The sequence below is a fragment of the Penicillium canescens genome (assembly GCF_028828765.1).
Source record: "Penicillium canescens strain IBT 15451 chromosome Unknown utg000006l_segment0_segment0, whole genome shotgun sequence".
NCBI lineage: Eukaryota > Fungi > Ascomycota > Eurotiomycetes > Eurotiales > Aspergillaceae > Penicillium > Penicillium canescens.
The window spans coordinates 3,943,274-3,958,805 of NW_026703968.1; the positions used below are offsets into that span (position 1 = coordinate 3,943,274).

General features: G+C 50.9%; 4 protein-coding genes across 4 annotated transcripts; 3 read left to right on the top strand and 1 right to left on the bottom strand.

Annotated features, from left to right (window-relative positions):
* Positions 1-753: 753 nt before the first annotated feature.
* Positions 754-2,709, top strand: N7446_010318 (uncharacterized protein; the record flags this gene model as incomplete). The annotated part of the gene is made up of 2 exons (XM_058519061.1): positions 754-1,075; positions 1,124-2,709. 2 exons carry the CDS (start codon positions 754-756, stop codon positions 2,707-2,709), a joined length of 1,908 nt encoding a protein of 635 aa, XP_058369849.1.
* A 3,141-nt stretch (positions 2,710-5,850) lies between these two features.
* On the top strand, positions 5,851-9,855 carry N7446_010319 (uncharacterized protein; the record flags this gene model as incomplete). Its single annotated transcript, XM_058519062.1, has 1 exon — positions 5,851-9,855. The coding sequence occupies one exon, from the start codon at positions 5,851-5,853 to the stop codon at positions 9,853-9,855; it is 4,005 nt and encodes a 1,334-aa protein (XP_058369850.1).
* A 388-nt stretch (positions 9,856-10,243) lies between these two features.
* Positions 10,244-13,691, bottom strand: N7446_010320 (ankyrin repeat domain-containing protein; the record flags this gene model as incomplete). Its single annotated transcript, XM_058519063.1, has 3 exons — positions 10,244-12,494; positions 12,548-13,313; positions 13,382-13,691. 3 exons carry the CDS (start codon positions 13,689-13,691, stop codon positions 10,244-10,246), a joined length of 3,327 nt encoding a protein of 1,108 aa, XP_058369851.1.
* A 923-nt stretch (positions 13,692-14,614) lies between these two features.
* Positions 14,615-15,444, top strand: N7446_010321 (uncharacterized protein; the record flags this gene model as incomplete). The annotated part of the gene is made up of 2 exons (XM_058519064.1): positions 14,615-15,147; positions 15,195-15,444. 2 exons carry the CDS (start codon positions 14,615-14,617, stop codon positions 15,442-15,444), a joined length of 783 nt encoding a protein of 260 aa, XP_058369852.1.
* Positions 15,445-15,532: the final 88 nt, after the last annotated feature.

The window sequence follows — 15,532 nt, forward strand, 5'->3', positions numbered from 1 at the left end:
CTTACTATCTAATAGACCTTCTCGAAAACTAAATTAATTCGATGCCAGGCACTACGCATCAAATTTACCTGGTGATTAAGACTACAGTAGTATTTAGACTACCCACTCTCCCCTCGTTTATCCTAACGAGAGCCCATATCCTTCTAAATAGGAGCTAGCCAGCTATAATATGTATGCCAATTCACGTTCAGTCCCTAGATCACCTTTGATACTTGGAAAGTGACGGCTTTCGTACATGTACTTTGATTAGACGAAGAAAAAGGGGGTGATTTGTGACTAGAAGAACAATACTGCAATATCTAGTAGAGCCTTTGGTAGTGAGTGTGGCCCTTTGAGCATCAGTGGAACTGAACTGAGCGGTAGAGCTCTGAAGTATCAAACGTTCCCTTCATTCCAATATAAGGAATAAAGGCTCTTTCTCGAGGAAGCCGATATTGAAGAACGAGGGCATGAGTATCAAAATATGAGGCATCTAATGCAGCGGATATAACCCGTGGGGTATCTACAGAAGCTTCAGTGATGGTAACGAAGGCCTCTTTTGATATGTGTAATTATCTTCTAGGCACTTTTGATATATTTCTGCGGGGATTCTTGATTCTTTTGCCATCAACCCTGTTCAAAGCTGCTGATACTGCCAGGGACCACCAGGACCGAGCAAGGCTGGCCCATATATAAACCTAGTAGACGTCCCAGCCCTCCAAGCATTTTCTAACTAATTTCAGAAATAAATTGGATTCTTTAAGGATTGGAAAAATGCCAGGACCATCAAACAGCAACCAGGCGCAGGAAGGCCATTCTGCCGGCGACCAACCTTTATATCCTCCACTACCATCTGTTGAGTCGGATGAGTCGGATAATGAGGAAATGTCTTCCAGGAAAATGACACCTACAGAAAAGCTCAAGATAATAGAAGCAATTCTAAGCGCACCGGACGACGCCAAAAAAATAGAGGAGTCCATCGAGAATGCTCTGCCTTCAGATGTGACCTTGAATTTCAGGCAAATCCAAGCAGCTATCCACTCGGACAGGTTCCCGGACCCTGTGGAGAAAGACAAAGCGACCAAAGCATTTCAAAGTGAGCATATTATTCGCACAAGAGAGTACTGATAACTAACTCGGAAAGAACTTGGATTTCTCAGAGATAACGTGGGGGCAAAATCCAGCAAAGTGGACAAAAACAACGCTTTTAACTTCGGAAACGATCCAGATCGCCCACAGCCTCATGTCGAAGGGGAGGTCTCCCCGTACCATGAGGAATCCCATCATAGAGCAACTCCTCATATGCAAGTACTCCTCCAGGCTCTGGTGGACAACCCTTTGCTTCAACCTCGCCAAGCCCCAACATCGGCGGTCAGAGATGCCGTATCCGCGCTGGATAAAATCAACAGCGTCCTCAGGGAAGAAAATGCAAAACACGGTCAGGATTCCGACTTGGGCATCATCCGTTATAGCGATTTGCTTGCAAAGTGGCGACCAATCCTTCTGTTAGAAGATGATGATACAAAGAAAATGTTGCATGAGTCATTATTGGCGTATTGCAAGCAAATGCACTATCCTTTAACATGGGCTAATCAACCACCGTCCAGCGATCTATCCAGAGGTCAAAGAGGAAAAGTGCCAGAATCGCAAAGCACTTCAAATGATGTTGCAGATACCGCACAAGACAAGGACGCAAATTCTCAAGTGCGAAAACCAGCATTGGATCCAACTTACAGTGGTGCAAATGCCGCTGCAGCTATAGTCCCACGAGGATCAACCCCGCAACAAACATTCAATATGCAAGTAACCTCCGGGACAACGATCCCGCAAGCAGGGTCGCCGTACAATGACATAGCACTTCAAGCAGGGAGTGGCCAGAAACGGGTGGTAGCCCTCAGGCCACGTAAAGTACAAAGAGCCATACAGCCGGGCTTCACAACGTCAGGGGAGAAGATTTTGTTCATCCAACCCCTCGGACTGAATGCGCGATTTGTTGTCACTGATAGCGAAGGGAAAATACGACTTGTCCCAGGCAGTCAGCCCACTATAGACCTAGCAAAAAGTGCTGGAGTCCGACATACGCTTCAGGATCCAGTGGAAATCCAGAAGCTCCGTGCCCGAGTTCGTTGCGGGGGAGAATACGGGTTGGAATTTGTAGCTATTGGGGAGTGGGACATAACGAGTAATAGGCTTCCCTTTATCGTTGTTGGCTTTTACCACCAAAATGAGAGTGGGAGGTGTGAGGAAGGTATCTCTCGTTCTGCTCTTGCGAAAATATTGGGAACACGCGAAGGAGAGAAGCTGGTCGTTGAGAGCATCGTTGGCAATACCGACATGTCTTTGAAAGAAGCTCTGAAGTCTCAGATATCACCAGGGACTCAGGAGAACTCATCTAACAACGCGCCTCGGCTTCTTCCATATCGTGAGCAAACTCAGCCGTGGTGGTGCCAACCTACCCCGCAACACTATGGGTCGAATGTCGATTTCAATGCGGATCCTACCCAGCGGCCGTACCCGAGCCACTTTCAACAAGTTGTTCCTGAGCAGTTTCAACAATTCGCTCCCAGGCAGCATTTACAACAGGTTATCCCTCAGCAGCATCAACAGCCATTCCCTTACCAGTACCAAGCTGGGCCATTTGCCATGCCACCTCATCCAATTCTCGATCCCTCGATGATGAAAAGCGGAAACTCCCCGGCTGCGAGTTTGATGGAGGTGGACGAAGTTTGAGAAATTAAGACTCGCTGAGCGTTTGGCATCACTAAGCGTTTGACACTACTGATCTTCATACTAGGCTTGAATCCGGAAATGAACGATCAGCTATGTAACTACAAACAGTAATTAGTCAAATAACAAACGGAATTTGCTAGCATGCTATCGAGAGAATGCTTAGCGGACTGAGGCCTGAGCAGAGTATTACAAATAAGCGATGTAGGTCATATAGGAGGAAGAATGGCTACGATCACAAAGGCTAGATAGAGCTTGCAGTGTCGTGCAGTCATCTTCGCAGTGTCTGGTCAATGCCGTCTTTCCTTCGCAATGAAGGGCGGTCGAAGGACCACAACGCCGCTAATGCTCTTCGACAAGGCAGGAAAACTAGAAAATCTGAGAGGGAACTCGGCCCAGGCATGTCTGCTTGCTTCCCTCGAAGTTTTTCCGACTATGCGGATAGGTCCTGGGAGTGTTATGAAACTATGTCTGGTAGATAAATGCAACCTCCGCTTCATCTCCCAAGCTGCTGAGCACCGCTGGCTCTGCCATTGGTGGTCCCATGCCAACCCCATTCATATTTTCGGGTGTATTATAGCGTAGAACCCTCTAGGCTAGTTGCCGGTCGCGGCGTATAATCGAATGTGGACTGGATCGAGTACAAATGTGCGGGTCTTGGCACATCTAGCAACTGGAAAGGATCGAGATCTGCCGGAGTCGAGAAATCAGAGCCTAAGGTATTGGGTACGAAAGCAATGGCCCTTAGATGTAGCTACTCCAAGGTGGAGAAAGGAGTAGCATTGGACCAATCACACGTTTGCGCTACATCATGTATCTAGAGTGAACTATATAAATTTTCTTTAATATCAATTGTTCGCTCGAGACGCTATTCACCTCTATAGCATAAAACCCTCATAATAGTTCCCAGAAGTAGTAAACCAAAGCTCCCACGGTACCACCTCTCGTTCCTAGGAGCATATGTTTTCACTCCGGGACCTGTAGGTCCGCTGGGAACGATTGTCAGAAATCTGAGTACCGCATGGTCGAAAATATTAAACAAACCAATTCCACCAGACTAGAACATTTGCAATTAATGATTGTTTGCCCTATTCTCGGTCAGCGACTTGAAACTACCATTAAGAAGGGGGGTGGGGTGGTGGTTTCCCCCTTTAAATAGTCCAACTTACTGAGCGTAAAGCACGATGAGCTGTGGTTCTGAAGTAGATTGATCCTCACTACGCAGGAGCTCTCTATACGCAGTAGTTCTAAAGTCAGTCACAGCTACTTATCAGTCCGAGGATCACTAGAGTTTAGAGAGCCTATGTGGTTTGTTTATCGCGTGTGTAGTTCACCGTCGTATAGACAAGGCGATTTTTATATGAGGGGCCCAGACCTCGGCATGACCCTCGCTTTGATTGTGAATACTCAGGAGTATGTACTGATGCGTTTTAGATGTGAGAACTCTGAAACATTATCCGCATGTGCTTCTGGTTGCTTTCCTCAACGTTCAGGGGGTCCAGGCAGCGTCATCCTGTCGCGATTTGTCCTGTATCCGGCCAATTGGAGATGTCAATGACTCTGTATTTCCATTACCCCTATTTCTCACTATTTATGGGTCCATTCTAGTTACATAAGCTATGCCGGTCGGATCATCTATAGACCCGGTTTCATGCAGTATTCGTACGATATTTGTGACACATCCTCCATTTTGGATCCACTGGTCGGCCCGACCTGGATCCAATTGTATTTGCCTAGAAAATTAAGCACCACACCGGGTTGAAATAATTTCAGGCTCGCAACCTGGGGCCACCCAGAGTAATAGGAAACGCACGTGAGGAAAGGCTGCAGGAGACAACCTTTACCCTTCTGGGACGATAAATTGACTTTCACCAGGGCACACTTTTGAGCGGTGCACCACCACCTTCACCATCATAGTTGGAGAGTCAGGAGAATACACGTCGTTATAATTTATTGAGAGGGCAAAGCCAAGATCAGAAAAACCATAGTATCATTTTTTTTTGAGGCTATTATGCAGATCAACGGCTATCCCGAATTTCCCGGGTCGTTATGCGTTGAGCATCGTCAAGCTGATGTAAATGATCGCCGGAAAAACGACCCATCAATATAGCAATTGATGGGTGGCAAGAGAAAAGTAGAGAGTTAATACGGTGCAACATAGACCCAAATGAGGTGTTCTAGTTTCGCATCAGTTACCTCTCGAGAGATTGGTTGTGTCAAAGGGCAGAGTGAGGAGGGGTTAGGTGAGAAAGTAAGGAAGTGCGAGAAGCGGAGATATAGAGGAACTAAGATCAAGAGAAGTGAGAAGCAAGATTCAACACAGTAAGGGAAAGGAGGAGAGGGAAGCTAGGGAAGCCGGAATATTAGCTGGAGGATACAAATATAAAGCCTATAAGGTGCAGGCTGAGCGAGCTCTAGATTTGCAGGCCTCTTAACAGGTCTCGAATCTTTGATTTCCCAATCCTTTTAATAGCGACTACGAAATCTAGCAACGTGTATCTTATTTTAGCTATATCTTAGGCGATTTCCTTAGGTTTCGGATTTTTTAAATGTCTTTATAACCGGGACGGCTATATTTCTTTTGAAAGTGGATGATATATAGTGGAGAAATCGCCTACTTATGTGATCCTAACTGGTGGACTATATTAGGTACGGTCGCAACATAGATCCTGGTACTCGTCCGTGCTCGTGCCGTTCTCTAAATCCTTCTACAGGGAATTAGCCGAGTACGTGTAGTGCGCCTGCTAGTGGCTGTAAGAAAGCTTCTGACACTACACTACAACAGCTTATATATGTAGATCAGGATTTTCGAGACTTTGATTGGATACATTCTAGGTTGTCTACGTTTCTAGCCTAAGGGGCATCGAGAAATTGAGGTGTGAGTGGGCTCAAGTAAGTCGCTTACTTGTAGGCTAAAGGAGAACGCTGATCGAGAGCCTGTCTATCCCGTCGCATGTTCGTTGCTGTACTCCTTATTTGATTAATTGCTCTGCTCACCACAACAATGCGCGCAATGTTCTAGAAAGTCGACCTCCTCCCAAAAAAATGCACAGACAGTCCAGGCAGCTTCGATATACCTAACACAACGCCTCGGCATCGACGCTCCCGGGCTCTCTCATTTCTTGACCTACGCCCTGGCCGGATATGGCGTCCCGTGACGACTACGCAGTCGGGTGGGTTTGCGCACTGCCTATAGAGGTCGCCGCAGCCAAAGCAACGCTTGATCGCGTCCATGACAATCTACCTCCGGATCGGAACTCAGACGACAACAATAACTACATCCTAGGGAGTCTTCAAGGCCACAATGTCGTTGTGGCGTATCCGAATTCCGGGGTGTATGGTAAAACATCGGTGGCCGACGTGGCCACACAGTTGCACGCAAGCTACACATCTGTCCGATTCAATTTCACGGTCGGCATTGCAGGAGGTGTGCCAGATACGAAGGAGGATATTCGTCTTGGTGATGTTGTTGTCAGCAAGTCGACAGCTGGCTGGCCAGGTGTCATCCAGTATGACGTGAACGGGGAGCGAACGGAGGATCAATTTGTTCGCGGCAGAGCGTTAGATCAGCCGACACCATTGCTTCTCACAGCTATGGGGAAGGCCGAGACAGCCGCCATTTTTGATGAAAGTAAGATGCCCCAGTATGTCTCCGAGATCGTGCAGAAAGACCCCGTCGCCTTTGGCCACCCTGGCCCAGAGCAAGACGTCCTCTTCGAGCCGAATTATAACCATGCAACCATCGAATCCAAAGAAAGCGGATGCAGTCATTGCGACCCGGATAGGATCCGACCCCGGCAGCCTAGGGAGGTACAGGACCCCATAGTTCATTATGGCCTGATTGCCTCCAGCCATCATTTGACGCGCCGCGGAGCGACCCGGGACAAGTTCGCACACAAGCATGGCATTCTCTGTTTCGAGACGGAGGCAACCGGGCTGAGGGATGCCGCCCAGTACTTGGTCATCCGAGGAATTTGCGACTACACAGATTCGCACAGGTCCGAGCTCTGGCACGCCTACGCCGCAGCGGCTGCCGCAGCATACGCAAAAAAGGTCCTCTCTTTCATACCCACGGTATCTAAGGCGATACATCTGGCCACAAACTCATATGCCGAGGCCGCGCCTGTTCTTGACGCTTTGCTTCTAACAAGGCCCGAGGTTGATCGGAAGTCCCTCATTGCATTGAAAGGGCGCAGGGTTGACGGCACCTGCGAATGGCTCATACAGCATCCCCATTATCAAGAGTGGCTGGCAGATGCGAATCACCCACTCCTGTGGATCTCAGGGGGTCCTGGAAAAGGGAAGACCATGCTGGCGATTTATATCACCGAGGTGCTACAGCCACTGGTTGACGCCGCCGATAATGTTCTCCTCTACTACTTCTGCAGTAACCGTGACAAGAATCGGAGCACCTCTTTGACAATCATGAGAGGCATCCTGCATCAATGGATCGGCCTCAATCCGCATCTGGCCAAAGACATTAGGAACTCCTTCGAGGGGACAGAAACAACCAAATATACACTTTCCAGTTTTGTCTCGTTGTGGAGGGTTTTCCTGACCCTACTTCAGCAGAGCACGTCTTCCCAGGTAGTCTGTGTTCTGGACGGCCTGGATGAATGCGAAAAGGAATCACTCAAGCAGCTTCTTGATGCCGTTGGGAATTACTTGTCGAAGTCTGGGGAAAAGGCAAGGCCACAACTGAAGCTCATTATCCTCTCCCGACCTCAGCCGACTGTTTTGGAAAGCAAACTCGGCCAATACCAGCAGATCCAGTTAGATACCTCCAACACGGAAATTTCGCATGATGTCGAGAGATACATCTTCGCTAAAGTTGCCGAACTAGCATCCGAGCAAAATCTTTCCGAAGAGATGGTCGCGCGGGTTCAGCAGATCTTGCTGGCTGGCGCTGATAGGACTTTTCTGTGGGTTGGATTCGTTGCCAATGAGCTTCAGGGCAGGAGTTGGTGCAAAATCGACGAAGTTCTCCGCAATGTCCCTAAAGGCCTGGGTGGGATTTATCAGCGGCTTCTTCAGCAGATCGGCGACAAGGAAGCATTGGTCCCCATCCTTCAATGGGTCGTTCTCGCTGCCCGGCCCCTCACACTAGAAGAATTGACCGTGGCCGCAGGTATAAAGACGGCTGGTACTCTTCCAGCAACGCAAGCGACCAAGAATCGCCTCAGGTTTGGCGGGTTGCTCGTGAAGATCGAAGGAGATGTCGTCAACCTGGTTCACGAATCGGCGAAGGAGTTCTTTCAGAGCGATCAAGTCAACATCAAAGGGATCAACATGTTCCATATGAGCCAGGATACCCACAGGATCCTCATGCAGACCTGTTTAGCACACGTCGAACGCGGATACGGAAATCCCGGAAGGATCCATGAAATGTCTGGCCATGATCCCTTCTTATCTTATGCCACCCAGTACTGGCCGGTGCATTTTCACCACGCCATTCATGTGATCGATACACCGTCCGAGTTCTCACGTCCGTTCTTTCGAGTCGACTATCCGATCCGGGACGAATGGTGGAAAGTCTACTGGGAGCAGGAGAAGAACGGCGGAAGCCCGCCCTCCTTCACACTCTTGCATCTCGCGGCATACTTTGGCAACATACCCTGGGCCAAGTGGTTGATCAACAAGCATGCCCGCCTCATTTCGCTAAAGGACAACTACGGCCGGACGCCGCTGTCCTGGGCCGTCAACCAAGGTCACCGAGAAATGGTGAAACTGCTGCTTGACCATGGTGCGCGTGTCAATTTCAAAGATCGAAGCATGTTGACGGCACTCCATATCGCGGTCACTGGACAGCACAGGGACGTCATGTCTGTGCTGCTCGAACACGGCGCCCGTCTCGAGGCCAAGGCGGAGCATGGCGACACGGACACGCCGTTGATGCGAGCCATCCTGACGAACTCGAGAGAGATGACGCAGGAATTACTTGAGCACGGAGCGCGCGTGGACAAATTACCAGCTCTTCTGGGAGTTGCTTCCCTGAGGGGACCTACGGACCCGATGGACGAGCGGGTGAAAGAGCTACTTGGGCTCCAGGAGCAGGTCTTCCTCGCACGCTTCAAGCGTTCGTCGCGATTTGTCGACCTGGTCATGAAAGGGCTGGGCCTTTCCCTCCGCTTTCCCCTCGTTCTCGAATTGATGTCCCTCTATCTCAAGTTTGTGGCGTTGAACCGCTGGGACAGTCTGTCTGTACTGCAGGAGCTCGTCCAGGAGAACAAAATGGACGAACTGCGAGAATGGGCGAAACTGTACCATAGGTTCTTCTTGGGGCTGGTTGTCGCCAGGAATCCGAAGAGGCTGAAGGCCATGGGCGACCTGTCGGCGCAAATATTGCAGAAGGTCGCGCCCAGAGATCTTCAGGCACTGCTGGCCATCACGGTCTTCACCGGCATGGAAACGAAACTCGCGGCGGTCCGACACGGATGGAGAGATGGAGATGCCATCACAGCTGCGGCAATTTCCGATTGGGCCGCCACCGCCTGCGACAGGGACGCGTTGGAGTTCTTCCACTTCGGTATCCGTGAGTTTTTGAGCGATTTCGATGTCTGTATTCGGAATGGGAATCGGGAAGAAAACGTACTTCGGACGGCCCTACTCATGACAGGCCACTTCGCCATGATCAACAAACGGGATCCAGGGCCGATCAAGTATTTCTCCCGGGTCGTCGCGGAGTTTTTCGAAGGATACATCGGCAGCATTTACGAGGTTGAACTGTTCAGCGATGCGAATCAGGCGTGCGCTAATGAGCTAGTCGTCATCAGCGAAAGTCGCGACTCTGCCAGATTACGTCTCTTTCTGACCAGTATTTTCCATTTCGCCCAGCAGGCCCATGAGAAGGGACAGGACCGCTTTCTCAACATACCCCCGGCAGCATGCTTGATTCTCTGCCAGGAGAATGCCACCGCTCACCGGTGGCTGATTGGTGAGGCCATTCCAAAGGAAATAGGGGCGTTGGTAGCGAAGGAACCTCCGGGATTGCTGCAGAAGCGGGCTTGCAAGACTTTTGTGGAGTGCCTGATCATTGGGAAGCAGTATGGTTTGACATTACCTAGGGGCGCACCAAGACAAAGAGTGGAACAGCATTTGCAGTCCTTGCCGGGTGTCGGACATATGATGAACCGCATCCTTGGTTCATAAAGTTTTGCGCAATACTCCTGCTTGAGAAGTGGCAGAGCTAAGTCACAAGGAAAAGCTGAGCCTGTATTCATAATTGTGCTTTACGTGTTGTCTTTGGGATTAATATCAATAAAGCTTCTAGTCGAATGACGTTCATTTACACGGAAAGCGCCTGGATGTACCTTGGACCCTTCATCCACAGACATGAGCGCCAGAAGTGTTTTCCTTTTTTTCCTGTTCAGAGGTCTCTCTATCCGCAAATTTCCAATCTACTGAATCGAAGCCGCTGCTATAGTTGGGCACGAGTCATGTTACATCCCCAACCTAGTTGTCAAAGTTCAAGGCCGGTACAACCCACAGCCATTCTGTTGCTCCTCACGCTCGCCTTTAGGGACCGAGGTCGCTGTCTTCAACCTATGAGCCGTTTCCACCAATTCTTCGGGCCTGACCTTGCCTTGCGCTTATTGTCATTAGTTTGCTGTGTAGGCGGCGGCGAGTGTGTCGGTCTACTTGAAGCTGCATGATCCGGGGAAGGTGGCGTTGACGAAGCTGGAACGGATGAGGACAGTCGGTCCGGCCCATGGGAGACAAATTGACTCGGCATTGGTAAAGTCGACTCGTCCGATACGAACCAGGCTGGTTGATCCGGCACAGAAGGCTGACTTTGCACTCTGAGTGCCTGACGAATTTGGCGCTCCACCTCAGGATCGGTATCTCGCTTCCAGTATCCTGCTCGTTTGAGCCGCAGTAAAGCGTCACCAGGCGAAATGAATTCTTCCCAGTTCTTCCACCCCGCGGGGAGAATGTTGGGATCCGCACCCAGGTCAAGAAGCAGATCCATGATGGAAAGCATGCCCTTCTTCGCGGCGTAGTAGAGCGCAGTCCTCCTTCCAGAGTTCATGCCATTGATGTCGTGACCCAATTTAAGCAGAAGCTTGATCATGGGGACGTTGCCTATGGTAACAGCTTGGCGAAGGCTTGTGACGGCCCGGCAACAGCGCGACTTGCTGAACGCTAAGTTGCCGGTGGCTTTCTGGGAATGGCTTATCGGCCCGCGATCCAGCCATTCTTCTGCAGTGAGGCCGCTTTCGTCGAATAGGGTCTGAGGCTCCGCAATGACAGATTTGTCGAGCAGGATACGTACGATGGCGATATCTCGACTGTGGATGGCCAAATGAAGAACTGACCAGCCATGGTTGTCCTGCTGAGAGGCAGTGGATCGTATACGGTCGTCTTCTAAGAGGCACTGGACGACATGGTAGTGTCCCATGAAGGCGGCGTGGTGTAGTGCAGTCCAGCCGTGGCATGTTGACTTGAGTGGGTCGGCTCGCTGTAGGAGGAGCAAGCTCACAATGGAAACATGCCCTCCGTTTGCAGCGCAGTGCAATGGTGACGTACCGTAAGAGCTGACAGCATTGGGGTTGGCCCCAGCGTTCAGCAACAAACGCACAATCTCCAGATGGCCCTCCTCTGCTGCCCAATGTATGGCGGACCAACCATCGCGATCACGATGGTTCGGATCCTCACCACATTCGAGGAGCAATCGAACAGTGGGAAGGTTGCCAGAAGCTGCCGCTTCTTCCAAAGGCAGAGTCTGCTGCGTATTTCGGGTATCAGATATGCTGGCACGGTGTTCAACAAGCATTTTAGCAGTCGGAGGCCATCCCAGGCTGGCTGCCCAAGCGAGCGCAGACTTTCCATCCGCGCTGAATGAATTGGCATCAGCGTCCATCAACAACAGTCCCGTAGTGACGCCTTCTTGCCCGGCAACCACAGCCCAGAGAAACGGGGAAAATCCAGAGTTGTCAATGATATGTAAATCCGCGCCGTGCTTGACCAAGGCTTCCATGCACTCGATGAAGCCCCTTTCCGCAGCGTAATGCAGGGGAGTTTGGCCATTTTCGTCCCTAGAATTTACACTTGCGCCGCTCTGGATCAAGGACTCAACCAAGCCCAGATCGCTGGCCTGCACCGCGTGGTGGAGCTTCGTCATCCCCAAGTCGTCTTTGTCCTCTAGGCCGAGTACTGTCACCCGTGCACTTATGTCCTCTTCGCGGTGTCCCACATTGCCATCTGTAGCCTCAGCGTCATCATCTCGGAAATCCAGGTCCTCGTCGTCCAGTACGCTGTGCATGGATGCACGTGTAATTCCAAAAGCCCCGGTCGGCCCATCATCTTCTAACGGTTGGTCGCTATCGACGTTTTCCGCGTTCTCGTCATCATCGCTGGGAAGTTTTTGCAGTGTAAGCAGAGCAATTTCCTTCATATGGCCGGCAACATGTGACTGGAGAGCTTCACTCGAGAAGACAGCACTGGATTCGACCTTTCCTGAGGTTTCAAAATCGTCGCCAAATGGACACTCCACGACCCTATTGAGGACTGGCCTCCGTGCGGCGTTGCTGAGGGTCCCGGCGTGCGCTTCAGGCACGCCGTGCTCCTTGGTGGAATGCTCCTGGTACTGGATCTCTTGGTCAAAGACGATTGGATCGTGAGAAGGGGCCCTGCACTCCCATGTATGCCCGTGAGCAGTCTGCATGTGGCTGGACCAGGCTTTCGACGTTTCGAATGTGAGCGGACCGGTCCCGTGCCCGTGGTGAGCTCCTTCCAGGCAGTGTGAAAAAGCACAAACAAAAGGCTCCAGGTCTCTGATGACATGATTTCTGGTGCATGTTAGCCACATGTTCCCATGAAACGACAGGAATGATCTGCTTACTGCCACAGCAAAGACCTTGCAGTGTTTTTGAACTCAACAATGACGCCGCAGTATGGACACTGCTGCGTCGACGGTATGGGAGGGAACGACAACTTGTTGTTCACGAGAACAGATCTAGCCCGGGGAACCTCAGTTGTGGATTTAGCATAGAAGGCTGCAACGGCAGTTTGTCGAGCAGTAGTCGCATTCGTTGCTGGCGCTGGTGAAGGGGCCGGCATTTTGTCGGTCCTCGCAGGCTTTGGCAGCGCGCTCCGCGCAAACCGTACAGCCGGCGCACTCCCCGTCATGTTGGGGAGTTGAACAACGGCTGGAGTCGTTTCCGGGCTTTGAATACTCAGATCAATGCGCCTTCTATGGGAGCGCTGATAATACAGCCGTCGAAGTCGCAGCGCGTTGGCTTCGACCAATGCTGAGCGGAGCGCCTCCGGCGCCTCCGGGAATCGGAATTCAATATAGCATTTGGTATAGAGACGCAACTCGTCTATGGCCTTGTTTGCCTCTTCATCGTCTCTGTACCTTTCGATCTTGCGAGCCCGGTTGGCTTTAGCGGACTGTCGAACGGCGTTGGATAGACGGAAGAGCCGCGTCAATGTTCCGCCGATTGTCTCGGTGATCTTCAAAATGTTCTCTTGTGCTTGATCGATATCGCTCTCTGAATCGCTTGTGTCGTCGTCGGCTCTCCTTGTGACTCCCGAATTGCCATGTACTGAAATGCGTTGTCTCTTCCTGCTCGAAATTAGTGGTGGTCGGTCGTCGATTGGCTCCACTGTTACCGAGACTCTCCCATTAGCCTTGATCTTCAATCCATCCGAATGTGGTACGGAAAGTACTCACAAGACAGCAATGTATCGTAAATAATATTCAGGAGCTGATGTATGATATCCGCGGCTGTGGGACTGAATCGGAGTCTGTAGTCCAGCGATACATTGGGTGGCCCGTAAACATCCATGTTTGATACCCACAGAGAAAAGCGTGCCAGCTGGTCATCCATGATAGTAGGGTCCGGCACGATTTCCGGCATGACCATGTACTTGTGGAAAAGAGACTGGCATTGTGTCGCATGCTCTGCGATGGTCGGGCTAAGATCATCCTGGAGGAAGACATCTTCCATAGACTCGTCTCCCCCGCGCTCGAGACTTTCCATGGTAAGAGGGCGCGGTGCGGGCCGTCGCGAGACCTTCCGAGTGCGACGGAGATCCACGAAGCCGATCCTGGTCTCTGCATGGAAAGGACTTTCCAAAGGTCCTCGGTAAGCAAATCGCGACTGAGGCTATGGGATTGTCGCATAAATTCAAAGTGTCAGATAACGTGAAAGCAGCATGTGTCTTGGGGTGCCGAGTTACGAATTCCGAATTCATGCCCCGCCTCAGCCTTCTCACAATGGGTTATCCGTGCCTTTAGCCACCCACACCGCTTCCCGCTTTGGTGGGCAGAAACGCACGGATACGGATATAAGCAGCAGTACATGAGGTACAGTGGTGTATCATAAGTACTGTATTTGAGCTCTGGTACTTCGGGCCTTGACCGCCTCTTAATTAGGTCATGAACATCCGTCCTATACACCAACACGTTCTATTACAGCTCTGGCATTCTTGTGTTTAAACATGCCTTTGATACACGGGAAAAGGGGCAGTGGCTGATGTTATTAATTATGAAGGATACTCTACTAGCTATAGACGGAAACTGAAGTTTGTGAGGTTTCTGCACGGCAGTATAAAAAGGTGGGTCTTAGGTCAAAGTACCGGAGGTCAAATACTTTATGATACATCACTGTACAAGTACAAAGCGCGCTGACCGGTCCCAATCAACGCCTCGGCTGCTGTACCTGGCCAGATCAACACACACGACTTGATTGGTCTGCGGGCTTGGCCGGTCTGGCAATGTGACAGAAGAAATGAGAAGAAAGGGCCTGTGGGGGATTTCGACCCAGGGGCACTCGAGTGATTGTTACACGCCGGGCAGTGCCTATAGAAACCGAGTCTCTCTCAACACACTCTTCTTCTGCCCCTTCGATCATTTCGCTCGGTCCTAATGAAAGCCCGGTATCTGAACCTCAATCTTGAAGCCATGTCCTTTACCAAGACATATTTTCTGTGTCCGACATCCGATTTCATATCTCCACCACCAACGGGCCCGCTATGTCTTGGGTCTATAATCCGCTCCACGTCAGCACCGCAATACCCTCTGAACAGAGCGAGCGTTGTTGCAGTAGCTTATGCATTCCCACCTGTCGTGGAGACCGACTGGAAGAAGACTGTTTCAACCGAGACAGGGCTCGGTTTGGGTGTCTATGCACAGTTCCTGCAGCTGGCTACCGGTGGACTGCCCATTGGTCCCGAGCTGAACGTTGAGCATTTGAACAAGGCGGCAAATACGTTCGCGTTCGACACGGTGACGACGCTGGCGTTCGAGCCGACCCAGGAATACGTGAAAGAGGCCGTCAAGGCACCGGCCGTGCAGACATGGCTGAGAGAACCCAGACAGAAGTTCGCACTCGTCAGCGAGCTCTTCGTCGTCACGGGCATGAAGCTCGTCAAGGGCGCCAAGATCAAATACTCGACTTCGCAGAGCACGACGGTCAAGGGGGCCTCGGCATCGATGTGACCGCGCTGGGCACGACCTTTGGGCCGAAAGGCCACTGGACTAGCACGAATGATGATGCGACGGAGTCCAATCGCGAGTCGGAATTTGTGTTTGCGTTCCGCGTGAAGAGGCTCAAGTTTGGGCGGAGACTGAAGCTTGAAGAGTACAATAAGGGCGCCTTTATGACAGTTGGCGGGAAGAAAGATGACGACGAATGTGTTCTGGTTGAGGACGTGGATGGAGCTGATATCAGGTCTGCTGAGGCTGTTCCCGATGTGGCCGAGAATGGCAACGTCTATTGCGTTCCCGCTTAATCATGCTAAACGAATCTTGGACTACAACTGAGATAGACATCAGTGAACCATGTGTGATTGGAGTTGAGTAAACCATTCCTGCGCTTCT